A 12,815-nucleotide genomic window follows, 5' to 3' on the forward strand; every position below is an offset into this window, starting at 1 on the left:
GGCTCCTGGCTAGGATCTCCCTTCCCGGTTGGTGTGACAGTTCAAAGAGCAAAAGTGATTAACAAGGCTTGGCCTGGACTCCACGGTGAGTCAAAGGGAACTATCCACTTGTCTCGCTTTGTTATTTAACGCCAGGTCTGCCTATCACCTACAATGACGCCGTCCCTGGGGAGCATCCCATGATTAGGGAACCTCCACCCTGGCGTGGGGTGGACCGGCTACAGTGAGGAGCCCCCCTGGAAAGTTGAGGCAAAGAAGCCCCCGCGGAAATGAGCCATGATCCCTCCAGGAAAGGAGGACACAAGTGAGGAGGACTAGCGGCTGAAGGCAATGTTCACCGCGCTGCGGTTTCAGGAGACGGTACCGGAAACATGCTTCCAAAGGACCGTGGTGGGGACCGGGGCTGGCAACGCCTGGGGACACATGGGCTGGGCGAAACGGTGGTGAGGGTCACATCCGCCTGCCGTCTCTGACACCGCTCCCCGGCTCCAGCCAAGCCAGGGACACGAGCGGGAGGCGGGGGCTGTTCTCAGGCTGCAGGAAACGGCGACCCGCAGGCCGGCGGCGCGGGGCCCGGGGCGGGGAAGACCGGAGGACGCGGGAGCTGGATTCCTGCACAACCCGCCAACAGGGTGGCTGCTCCCGTCGGGCACATTGGGAAGGGGCGGCCAGGGGGCTGGGACACCGCTTACCGCACGGCACCCGGTTCCTCCGCTCCAGCCGGCACCGAAGTGGAATCGTGCGCTCGGCCCCGCCTGTTGCTCACAGCCCGGCCCAGGGCGCTGAGGCCGCTGCGGACGGCGCGGGCGCGGGCGCGGATCCGCGGGGCGCGTGCAAGGCGGGGGCGGGGCCTCTGCGCCCGGGCCGCCTCCTCGGCCTATAACTGAGCCCCCGGGCTCCTCGCTCCCACACGGCCCCCACCGGACCCGTGCAGCCGCTTCGCCCCTTGCTTTGCACCTCGGGCCTCACTTCTCCTCCAGATGGACCCCAAGTGCTCCTGCCCCACTGGTAAGGGAGCCCTGGCTTTGAGCCTTAGGATGCCCCCTTCCCAGGCACAGGACGACAAGGGAGGGTTTTGAGTTTGAGCTCAGGAGGACTCCTGTCACGGGTCCGGGGCTTTCTTGGTAGCCAGGCCCCTGGGAGCATGTCAGTCTCCCTTTGCCTCTCTGTTGACACTGAGGGCACGGAGGCTCCAGGCTGTCCTTCTTGAGGTCACCCAGCTGGTCAGGGGATTGCTAGACCGGGACCCAGTGTTTGGAGGAGGCCTCGGAGCTGCCAGGACGGGATGGGAGGAGGGGACACTGCCTCTTTGGGGTTCAGGCCATGGGCCCTGGCCCCCAGCCCCAGTCAGCCTGGGCTGGGTCTGGAGCCTGGGACCTTCCCTGTGGAGTCCCATCAGGAGGGGACCTACTCTCCTTGGACCAGAAGAGACGAGCGGGGGCTTCTCTATCCGCCTGAGTGGACACGAGCTCCCAGGGCTGCGTCCTGACGGAGGAGGAGGGCTCAGGGAGGCATGGCTGACCGTCTGCTGTAGCTCCTGCATCCCTCTCCCCGCTCACTGCTGGCCTTTCCCTTCCTGGCAGGCGGCTCCTGCAGCTGCGCTGGCTCCTGCACCTGCAAGGCCTGCAGATGCACCTCCTGCAAGAAGAGTGAGTGTGCGGGGCCTTCTCTGGCAATGCGGGGTGTGGGCTGAGTGCGAGGAGGGAGCCCAGAGCTCAGCAGGCAGGAGCAGGACAGTGACCAAACTCCCCGGCACCCCCCTCACCAGGAAGGGATTCCCAATCAGAGCTGGAATCACCTTCGACATGACCGAGACCCAGGCGCGCACTAGAGAACAGGGAGACTGAGGCCCAGACGGGTCACCAACCAACAACCTCAGACCTGTCACTAGAACTAGTCCTCCTCCCTCCTGAGTCACGCTTCTGAATCCTCCCAGGGACTGAAGCACTGTAGGGACATGAACGAGTGACCCTGTGTGGCTTCTCGGACCTGGTGCAGCCCCTTCCTGTCGAAGCAGCCCAGAGCCTCCCTATCCCGAGCGGGAGCTGCTCTGTGAGGGCTTTGCCTCCACTTTGATCCTGAGGACTTGGCTCACATCACTGGTGGTGCTGGGGGCTGGCTTTGTCTTGTCCCCAGAGGCCCTGCTCAGTGTCTCTCCAAGGCGCTGTGCCCTGTCCTGGGCACAGATGGGGCAGGCAACCTGAACCTAGTGCCTGAGAGCAATTATCTCAGGACAGAGGACACCGTCGTAAACTCAGGGTCTGGGCCTGAGGGCGGCTGGGCCAGGCCTGGTGTTGGGAAGGGTGGTTGCGGACGACGCGTGGTCCGACTGCACGCTGCCCTTGCCTCCCCAGGCTGCTGCTCCTGCTGCCCCGTGGGCTGCGCCAAGTGTGCCCAGGGCTGCGTCTGCAAAGGGGCCTCGGACAAGTGCAGCTGCTGTGCCTGATGTCGCGGAGAGCCTGCCCCAGGTGTCAACAGAGCAGCCAGGACAAACCTGCATTTTACCGTTTTTCATACAAGCGGACCTGACGCTACATTCCTTTTTCTATGAAATATGTGAGTTGTAATAAAAGTTGTTGACTTTATTCTGGCTCTGTCTTCCTTTGTCTGTCTTGGGCAAAGGGACGCCGTGCCCATCAGGGCTGGCGTGGGGAACTGGACTGGACGTGCAGAGACCTCGGCTCTGGACCAAAGAGTACCCCCCCCCCACCCGCCAAAACCCACGCCCACGGAGCGTCTTAGCCCCTTAGGTTAAGTTGAGCTTCAGTTTCTCAGCTCCAAATGAAAGCCTCGCCAGATGACATAGGGCACTGGACACACAGAGGACACACTCCCTCTATTCCCCTTACGAGTATGGATTGCAGAGAACGTTGTCCATTTCTCATTTTCCTTCTCTGGGGGCCCCTGCCAAACTCAGTGCTCGGTGATGAGAGCCTGGAAAAGTACCCAGAGGGGATGGAATCCCACACCCCTCTTGTTTGACTTCTACACGCGACTGGCGTCTAAAACACCCTGGAAAGACCTATTTGTATTTTCTGCCACCGTTTTAACCCTGGTCAGTAAAAAGAATCGCTAAGATAAAATAGAAAAGGACACTATATGTGACACCCATTTTTCCCTTCAACACGTCAAATCACCTTCAGACGTGGAGGAGCAATTCTGAAAGCTGGACGCTTTCACATGCTGCACTTACATTGAGTAAGTCCTGCCCGAGTCCTGGGAACGCGTCACAGACGCCCCACTGTGCGGACCACACACGCCTGGAGCAGCTCTGCCCCCTGCCTCCCCACAGGGAACATCAGTCTTGGCTTGCCCAGGGCTACTGACAGGACACTCGCCACCCGTGACAGCTCCCTGCAGGGCCTTGGCTCTGAACCTTCGCAAGTTCCTCCCTAGATCAGGCTGACATCTTCCCTTCCCTCAAGTGCAGCCCGTGGCTACTTGACACCCCGATAGCGATTTGAATTTGGTGGGAATTTCCCAGCTGTTTCCCTGAGACTTGCTTTCAGAAGAAGGACTTCATGTGTTCCTCCGCAGAGTGATGGTGGTGCTGCAGTGCGGAGGGCCTGCTGGTGTTTATGAGCAAGAAGCCTGTGCTGAGGGAACAGGAAATATAGTTCAGGTGTTGCGCCCCCTGGCGGTCTGGGGAGGGAACTCCTAGTTGATGGGCACTCGGAGAGAAAGAGGAGACACGTGGCTCAGAAGTCAGGAGCAAGATTGCCCACAGGTGCCCTGTGTGAAGGGGGGCATTTCAGGAGCCGGCCCGTTCTGCGTGCGTGGGTGTTGGTGTCAGGCACTCGGGTTCACAGCCAGCATGCCACTTCCTGACCTGGCAAGTCACTGATACTCTCTGAGATTTCATTTCCTCCTTTCGATAAAAAAGATTAATTTCAGTGAGGGGGAATAAGCCAGATAGTGGCCTGGCTCCTTGCTCGGGCTTCCCGACAGGTGTCCTTTATGATCGCTCTCTCCACACTGACATTTGTGCACAGAGAATCCTTGAGCTCCCAACAAGCTCCTGGAGAAAGGCTCCCTGGTTTGCGAGCAAGCTCATGGTGAGGGCACAGATGGATAGGAACCTTGCTTATCCAGTGCCAGAGGGCGTGGGGATGTTCTCCAACAAGCCCCATGGAACGAGGCACCGCCACCGCATTTGCACAGACTCAGTGAACCTGCAAGGTCTGGAGTGATGGTGCCAATTGCAGAGAGGTTAAGCAACCTACCCAAGGGCACACAGCCTATACTCAGAGGACTACGCCTACACTACAGCTGTCTCACCTCCCGGCCACAGGGTGCCGGTTATGACATCACTGGAGGCTGAATCCGGCCTCTCCTTTTTCAGGGCTGCAAGGGTCTTCGGAGACAGTCCAGCTGTGCTCCTGGCTGCACAGGTGGGAGGCTGAAGCCCAGAGAGGTCACAGAGCTGTGCAGAGGGCTCTGACTGCCAGCTCAGGGCTTTCCCACTGCTGCCTCTGTGCCAGGTGTTCCGTGTTCTCACCTTTCATGGGATGACATGGTGTCCGGTTGGGTTGGGGGCTGCAGTCAGCCTGCAGGACGGCCAGTACCACACGTTTCTGTTACTGCCAGGTGTCATAACCTGTGTGGTCATTCTCCTCTGCTGCAAAAGTGTAAAATAATAATGCCTGGTTATTTAAGAATTTATCTATGCAACAAATTATGATATCTGAATTTAGTAAGATTTAAGAATTTAATTGATGCAACAATATTAAGTTTAAGCCTGGCACACAGTAAGTTACCAAAACATTAGCTATTACTTTATTATTATCCGTCAGATTTTAGGCGATATTTTCCTATTTACAAACCAGTAAGACAGGGCTGCTGTGCATAGCTGTGTGTCCTGTGTCGTCCTCATCAATCCTGTGAGCATGTGCGAACTCCCAGAAAGGGTTATCATCTTTCCCAGAAAAGAGGAGTTGGCACTTTAGATGTAAAGCCATGATCTAGACTGTCCCTGTCCTTCAAAACGTTGCGGGAGGATGCCTCGCATTTCTGCTGTCACCTGCAGTAGGATTATACTTAACATTTTGTTTTTGTTTTTAAAATAAATTTATTTATTTTTATTTATTTTTGAGTGCAATGGTTCTTCGTTGCTGCACGCGGGCTTTCTTTGGTTGCGGCGAGTGGAGGCTACTCTTCGTTGTGGTGCACGGGCTTCTCATTGCGGTGACTTCTCTAGTTGAGGAGCACGGCCTCTAGGCACTTGGCCTTCAGTAGTTGTGGCATGTGGGCTCAGTTGTGGCGCACAGGCTTAGTTGGTCTGCAGCATGTGGGATCTTCCTGGACCAGGGCTCGAACCCATTTCGCCTGCATTGGCAGGCGGATTCTTAACCACTGCGCCACCCGGGACGCCCAAGATTTTTTATATGTATATAAAGTTCTAAAATTTTCCTTTTCCTCAGCCACAATAGGTCTTTCCCAGGGCTCCAAGGGAAGTGGGTTTGCTGACCTTTCGTCAGTGGTTTGGGGATTTTATTTTTTTATTTTTTATTATTATTATTTTTTGTGTGGTACGTGGGCCTCTCACTGTTGTGGCCTCTCCCGTTGCGGAGCACAGGCTCCGGACGCGCAGGCTCAGCGGCCATGGCTCACGGGCCCAGCCGCTCCGTGGCATGTGGGATCCTCCCGGGCCGGGGCACGAACCCGTGTCCCCTGCATCGGCAGGCGGACTCTCAACCACTGCGCCACCAGGGAAGCCCGGGATTTTATTTTTTAATGGAGAAGTGTCTGAGGAGACTTGAAGCCTGCACCCTTGAGGCAGGTTTTCTCTCATCTTACTACCTGTTCCCAGTATTTCTCACGGGTCCCTGATAGAGGTCCATGAGAAGGGCCTGTAACAAGTGTGAATTCCCTGTGGGTGTGTGGTTTTTAGGATTTCACACTCTCATACTCACCCACATTTGGCCTCTAGCCCTTGATTCGAATTTTTAGAGTCATTGTACTCACACATGTGGTGGCTCCATCTTCCATCTGTCGCCAGACCCGAAGCCAGTGTTCACTTCCCATCTCTCCTCCTGCATCTTCCCTGAGATTTCAGGGTCATTGTTGGCCCTGCAACCTCTGTGAATGAGTCAGAGAAAGTCAGGATTTTGAGGAGAATCCATTTGTTTCTTTCTGTTAAGGTGGGAGTGGCATTCCTTAGAGCTTTCTATATCCCCGGAGGCAGAAGTCACCCCAGGGATTCTGAAAGAGTCAGTTTTCAGGTGACACTTCAGGGACTCACTTCAAGGTGGTCCCTGCTTGGACCTGATGGGGTCCAGGCTGCAGAAAGGGTTCAGAGGAATTGCTGGAAGAGACGGCCTCAGGGAGGGGCCTGGGAGGATACTGTGTAAGTTGAAGAAAGAATTGTAGACCTGTGGGAGGGTCAGTAAGGGCCACACAACAGTGCCACAGTGTCACCATGGCAAGTCCCCCTCTTTCCCACTCCAGGTACATCCTCGGTCTGTGCCCCCTCCATGTCTACAGGCGGCTCCACATGGAGGAGAGGGACACTGCACTCTGGTTCCCTCACATCCACTTACTGGAGTTGTTGACGGCCCAGAGACATGGAGCAGATGCAGTGTCCCCCTCAGCCCCTCCCAGGGCCCAGCCTACTGGACTCTTCCTGTCGAGAGGCCAAGCCACAGCTGCCCGAGTCACCTTCCTGCCAGTGGTGCCCTCTCTCATCCTTCTCTCGCTAATGAGGATGACTTAATTCCAGCCCAAGACAAAGACACTGACTTGGTCTCCAAAAGAACATTTATTTCCAAAATTGAGGCCACAGAAACAGAAAGTCCCCCTCCCTGACCTCTGCTACTCCCATCAGATAATTCCCCAGCCTCCACAATAAGATACCTCTTTGGCCCACAAACACCTTCTATAGAATACCCGTGTCTGGGGTCCCACAAGCCCCCAAGGCCAGCTGAGCCTCCCGTTCACAGCTCAGCATGTTTTAACTGGGGTGGCTTCTTTGCCGCCTCCTTGGACAGGAGCTCGTTCCAGAAAGCCACCTCCTTGTCTTTCAGCTTCTCGGCTGCCTGGGTGGTGACGCCAATCTGAAGGTACCCTTCTTTCTGGTCATACAGTGGCCAAGGGGGAAGCCCCTCCCCGTTGGGATTCCTGGGAACAGAATCACATAAATTCCCCAAAGCTACTGTGTGGCCCCAACAACCCTCAGAGATTGTCAGGGACCCTCTGGCTTCATCTCTGCCAAAGGCTCATACGCCTCCAGAGACAGGAGGCTGACTATCTCCTGGGCAGCCTGTCCACTGAGGGAGCTCTCACATCAGGGGTCACAGGGCGGGGAGTTTGCCCAGCACACGTTGAAGCTCCTCCCACCCAGCAGACACGCCCTGCCCCTTCCCAAGCCTGCTCCGTCTGTGCCACCAGCTCACCCGTTCCGAGCAAAGTTGGCCCAAAATTTCATCACCATCTTGCTGAGATTGGTCTCCTCTTCTGAGGCACCATCTGTGGGGAGGAGACAAAGCCATTGCTACTCAAAGTGTGGTTCAGGGGCAGCATCAGCCCTTGAAAACTTGTTAGAAATTCAGAAACGGAGCCCTTACTCCAGACCTACTGAGTCAAAACCATATTTTAAGAAGATCTTGGGCAATTCAAGTGCACTTTAAGCTTGACAGTTACCGACCTAGGTCGGGCTCAGTGAAGGGCTGTAGTCAATCCATAAACTCGCTGGGTCACAGGGCCACACCCCAGGGTTTCTGCTACAGTAACCCCACCTCCCAGGATACTCTCCTTTGGGTCTTTTTTCAATCTCCTACACCCACACACATTTCATAGAATCTGAAAAATAACCAAGCTGCAAGGCCCCCAAAGAGTCACCTAACCAGAAAATGCCCAGAGGCACTGGGTGTCATGAACAGCCCTGGGGGGTGTCAAACACAAGTTGTCTGTAACTGCTGAGGGTTAAGACATTAAAGACATCTGTGAGAGGTATTCTTTAAAATATTATAATCCTAAACATATTTAATTTTAAAAGATATGAGTTTTAGATAGATAGATAGATAGATGGTTGGATAGACAGACACATATTAGTCCTGATTCAAGGTTAAGAGCAATTCTAACCTTACTCTCACGTACCTTCTGATATGCTCTTGTGAGTGCGAAGTGAGTGGTGGCATTCTAGCCCTGAGCAGGGCCCTGCAGGTGACCCACCTCCTGTCTTACTGATGCCCAGGTCTGGATTCTTAGAGTGACCATGGATGAGGGCGCAAGGATACACATTCTCCATCATGCACATTAGAGCAAGAGAAAGGTTGGGACTCTTTGTCCTTCAACTGTGTTATGGTGAATTCAGGAAACTAAAACCTGGAGAGAAGGAGGAACTTTCCCAAGGCCACCAAACCAAGACTTGAACCCAGATCCCCTAACTCCAAGTCTGTAGTCACCAAAGGGCCATCACCTTTCAAAAATGGAGCCCCGAAGACCGAGAAGAGCTCATCCCCATGGTCCCCTATCACCGTCTTGGGCTTCATCGTTGATGAGAAGCTTGGGCGATACTGAAACTCATACATGTAAGTGGGGGCTCCGGCATCTGGAAGACATGGATTCATGCACAGTTCACTTCAGCAGACGCACACCTGGATGGTATCAAGGGCTCCAGAGGTGGGTGGGAGGGGCGCTGTGAGCAATCAGGAAATTGGGGGCATGCCTGGTCCTGAGTGAACAACAATATTAACAGAAGTTGCCCGTTGTGAGAAGCAACTGTGTGCCAGACCCTGTGTGTCCCCGCAGGAGGCCTCTGGTTATCAGCATAACAGAGAAAAACAGTTTGGGAAAAGTTCTATGACTTGCTTAAGGATGTACTGGTGGTGGAAGTGGAACTGGACTTGAGCCAGTTATTGAATGAATGAATGTTGAAACTTCGGGGAAATTGATTCAAAATAACTATCGTTATAGAGGCATTGGGTCGATACATATAAACCTCTTTGCCTATTGATGCATTCACACACCAGAACATCTAGATACATAGTTTATGTACACAGAAATACCACGACATTTCATTGCTAACAGGTTAGTCTTCATTCCCTTGGAGAATACCTGCAGCCTGACAGGTGTCTTCTATTATGCCCATTTTTGAGCGTTTCTGGTGTTTTTCACATGTATTCCAAGAAGAGTGAAGTAAATCCAAGTTGCTAGTCTGAAAGTGCAGATATTTAAATACAAGCCTATGCAGAAAGGGGACAGTCTATTCTTTGTGTCTCAGGAAACCACAATTCAGCATTTCCTTTTCCTCTGTCATCTCACAGGTCTTGCTTCCTGCTTGGCCCAGGGAGTGATAAGGTAGTGGCAGAAGGAAGAAGAGGCCGAGGAAGGGTACAGCTCTTCCCTCCTCCTCTCCCCTGCCCCTACGCTCACCACCCCCACGCTCACCACCCCCTCTCTAAGCCCCAGGAAGATGTCAGTTTTCCTGCTGATGCTTCAGCAGCGTTGCCCATCTTGCTCCTTCAGGGCTAACTCACGGGCCACCCGCCCGGGGAGCTCTGTGCTTTGCACTGATCATTATGCCCAGAGCGAGTGACTCTACCCGGGAAGGGTCAGGCCCCAAGTCAGACTGGTGGGGAAATATCACACTTTTTCCCTTCCTGGGGACAGAATCACATTTGGAAAATGCAGAAAAAAGGAATAAGAACAAAAAGATTGCATCTAATCCCACCGCTCAGAGAAACCTCTGTTAATATTTTAGCACTTATCTCACTTATGTATATAAAATAAGGATACTATTGGATGTGTAGTTTTGTAATGACTATAATAATTTCTTCATATCGTTAAATGTTTGTCCACTACCTAGTGTAACAATATATGCCATCCTGACAGGAGGATGTAGAATAATTTATTTAATTGCCCCCCCCCCTCCACTGCACTCTTGGTTTAGCAAAGAGGCATTGTTTGGAAGAAGCAATCCATCTGTGGTTATTGTTTGGAAGAAGCAATCCGTCTGTGGTTCCATAATCCACTTGCTAAACAGCTGCTTCAGGGTCAAGCAGAACTCACTGAAAGGAGGGTGTTTACCCTTGCCTCTACTACTCAGAAGTGTTAGAAAGGAACTCAGAACCCAACCATACAAAGAAAGACCTAGTGTGAATGAGAGAACTTAATTATGGCAGCATGCTGCCCAAAAGATATTCTTCTTTTCATTCCTCTTCTTTTTTTTTTTTTCAGTGTTTTGCCTTAAACCACTGAGATTTATAAAAAAAATTCCTACGGGGGAACTTTTCTGGTGGTCCGGTGGTTAAGACTCCATGCTCCCAGTGCAGGCGGCCCGGGTTCAATCCCTGATCGGGGAACTAGATCCCACATGCCGCAACTAAAGATCCCACATGCTGTAACTAAAGATCCCGCATGCCATAACTGAAGATCCTGTGTGCCACAGCTAAGACCCGGCTTAGCCAAATAAATAAATATTTTTTTAAAATTCCTACAATCACAACATACGTCTTCAAAGGAAAGTAGGGCAAATAGTTCAATAATAACAATTAGGAGCAACAAGAGAAGCAGGGGGAAGGAGAGAGCTAGTAATAAAAATATGCGAATTAAAACAGTGTGATGTTCTTTTTTTGGTGAGGTAGGACTTATATAAAATTGGCAGCATTATTTTTATTCTTTTAATCTGACTATCCCAAGTGAGAGGGCTAAGAAATCCACACTCTCATACACTAGAAATCAATTTCACAAAATGTATCAAGAACTTTAAAATTCTACTACAGCCCAGCTTAATAATTTCACTTCTAGAAACCAACTCTTAAGAAAATTATTTGAGACTTGGTTAAAGATTTATGCACATAAGGCTGAGTATGATGTTTTCTGTAGCATCAAAATGAGCAGCCAGGCTAAATACCCAATAGGACAGGAATACTAAAGTAAATTTTAATCCATCATACCATGAAATAACTGATATTTTCCATGAATTTTTATTGACATTGAGGAAATGCCTACAATATAGTTGTCTATGAACATAAAATTAATTTTAAAATTACGTGTAAGACATGGAAAGGCTAATAGAAAAAAAAATGTCAAAACTTTATAGCTGGGGCTTCCCTGGTGGTGCAGTGGTTGAGAGTCCGCCTGCCAATGCAGGGGACACGGGTTCGTGCCCTGGTCTGGGAAGATCCCACATGCCACGGAGCGGCTGGGCGCATGGCCGCTGAGCCTGCGCGTCCGGAGCCTGTGCTCCGCAACGGGAGAGGCCACAACAGTGAGAGGCCTGCGTACCGCAAAAAAACCAAAAAAACAAAAAAACAAAACTTTATAGCTGATACTTCTAGGTGAAGGAATTATGAGTAATATATAGTTGCTTCTTTAACATGTTCCCATATTTTCAAAACTTTCTACAATGGTAAGATTAATTTTATACTCAGAAAAATACTTTATCAAAAAGAGATTGAGAGAAATACGACGATGAAAAAATAACATTGATAAACTCTGGGAAGTGCTGGCAATAAGACCCTGAATTCAAAGTCACGGGATGTCAGATAAAAAACTCAAGTCCAGGATGGCTGGAAGCAGCATGGATGCTGAAGGGGATACTACAAATCAAGACACGTAGCAAGAGGCAAGACCAAATTCATGAAAGAACAGATTTGACCCCAGGCAGTCCCTGGCTGGTCATCAGGACCCTAGGGAGGAAGAAATGGTAACTAGTACCTCCAAATTACTGTACTGAGTGCTCGGGGACACAGTAAGTCAGCCACAGCTACGTTTTATCATGCTTATAAAGTCTCAAGGTTTACAGCCCTTCTAGCACGGTTAGGCAGAGAGGTCTGGACCCCAGAACCATCTCCTGGCTTGCAGACTAGGTGAATGAGGTCTCCAAGAAGTGAAGGGTCCTGTGAGTAACTCAAAAGGTACCCAAAAGGGACACCTCCTCTCCAGGTGAGCTCACCCATCCCTGACCTCACACCCTACACACAGTCTTGGGTCAATGTTGGAAGGTCCTGTGGTAGACACAGCACACACTGGGAGAAACAACAGCCGGCCACAGACATTGACATTCTCACGTGGCCCCACTCTTCCACTACTCACTCCTTCCAGCTTTCTTGGTCCCAGACAACATCCTGATCCTATGCTTGGCCTCACTCCACCCCCAGCTCCACTGCTTAACAAACTAGTTTGCAGATAGCTCTGACCTTGGAAACCTTCCAACACCTATCTTCCAAGATTTCCCCTCTAGCCCCACAGACCACCACAATTCAGGTGAGGAGCCCTGTGGCAGATGCTGTCGGTACCTCCCCATATCCCCTGCTTCCGGGCATGCCAGCCTGAGTTCCACCTCCTGCATCCATAGCTCTCTGCCTGAGGTCTTTGGCAGCCAGAGACCACTCTGCCCACGTGTGCAACAGGTCAAAGCACCAGGGAATTAACTGCCCTTGGGAACAGTCTTCAACCAATGACTCGTCAAAGTTGGAGGATAAATACCCCAGCTCTCTTGCCACTCACTAGGGATAACCCTGAGACATGTGTTCTGCTGGTTTCCCAGAGCTCCCCGGGTCCAGGTGTCCACAGTGGATGCTTTCTTGACAGTGCAGTATGGACTGGCTTCCTCTCCATTCATGTCACTTCTCCACTCTTCTACTGGTGTTTTCTGGGATCACCCCCCAAAGAAACTCTTTGCATTTGGATCCTTTTCTCGGAGTCTGCTTCTGGTGGAAACCAAAATAGGACAGTGCCCCACCCCAGGCCAAATGCAATCAGCCTTGGATGTACAACCCTCAGCAATTTGAACATGTGTTTGTGCTGAGGGCTGGGCAGGACAGTCAGTGAAGCTGGAGCGGTCAGTGTCCCTCTCCCGTCCAATGTCTGGG

General features: G+C 51.9%; 2 protein-coding genes across 3 annotated transcripts in view; one reads left to right on the forward strand and one right to left on the reverse strand.

Annotated features, from left to right (window-relative positions):
* The first annotated feature begins 307 nt into the window (after positions 1-307).
* Positions 308-2,585, forward strand: LOC309795423 (metallothionein-1E-like). The gene is made up of 3 exons (XM_082607744.1): positions 308-1,008; positions 1,584-1,649; positions 2,355-2,585. Exons 1-3 carry the CDS (start codon positions 981-983, stop codon positions 2,444-2,446), a joined length of 186 nt encoding a protein of 61 aa, XP_082463870.1. The 5' UTR covers positions 308-980; the 3' UTR covers positions 2,447-2,585.
* Positions 2,586-6,722: 4,137 nt separating this feature from the next.
* LOC309795425 (liver carboxylesterase-like) overlaps positions 6,723-12,815 on the reverse strand; it is a 29,377-nt gene continuing 23,284 nt past the window's right edge. For both annotated transcript variants that reach the window (XM_082607747.1, XM_082607746.1), the window contains exons 12-14: positions 8,417-8,548; positions 7,392-7,464; positions 6,723-7,116 (exon numbers count right to left, since the gene is read on the reverse strand). In XM_082607747.1, the coding sequence (XP_082463873.1) occupies positions 6,933-7,116; positions 7,392-7,464; positions 8,417-8,548 (389 nt within the window). In that variant the 3' untranslated portion in view covers positions 6,723-6,932. The remainder of the gene's footprint in view (positions 7,117-7,391; positions 7,465-8,416; positions 8,549-12,815) is intronic.

The sequence above is a fragment of the Mesoplodon mirus genome, assembly GCF_964341445.2.
Source record: "Mesoplodon mirus genome assembly, chromosome: 19".
Lineage (NCBI taxonomy): Eukaryota > Metazoa > Chordata > Mammalia > Artiodactyla > Ziphiidae > Mesoplodon > Mesoplodon mirus.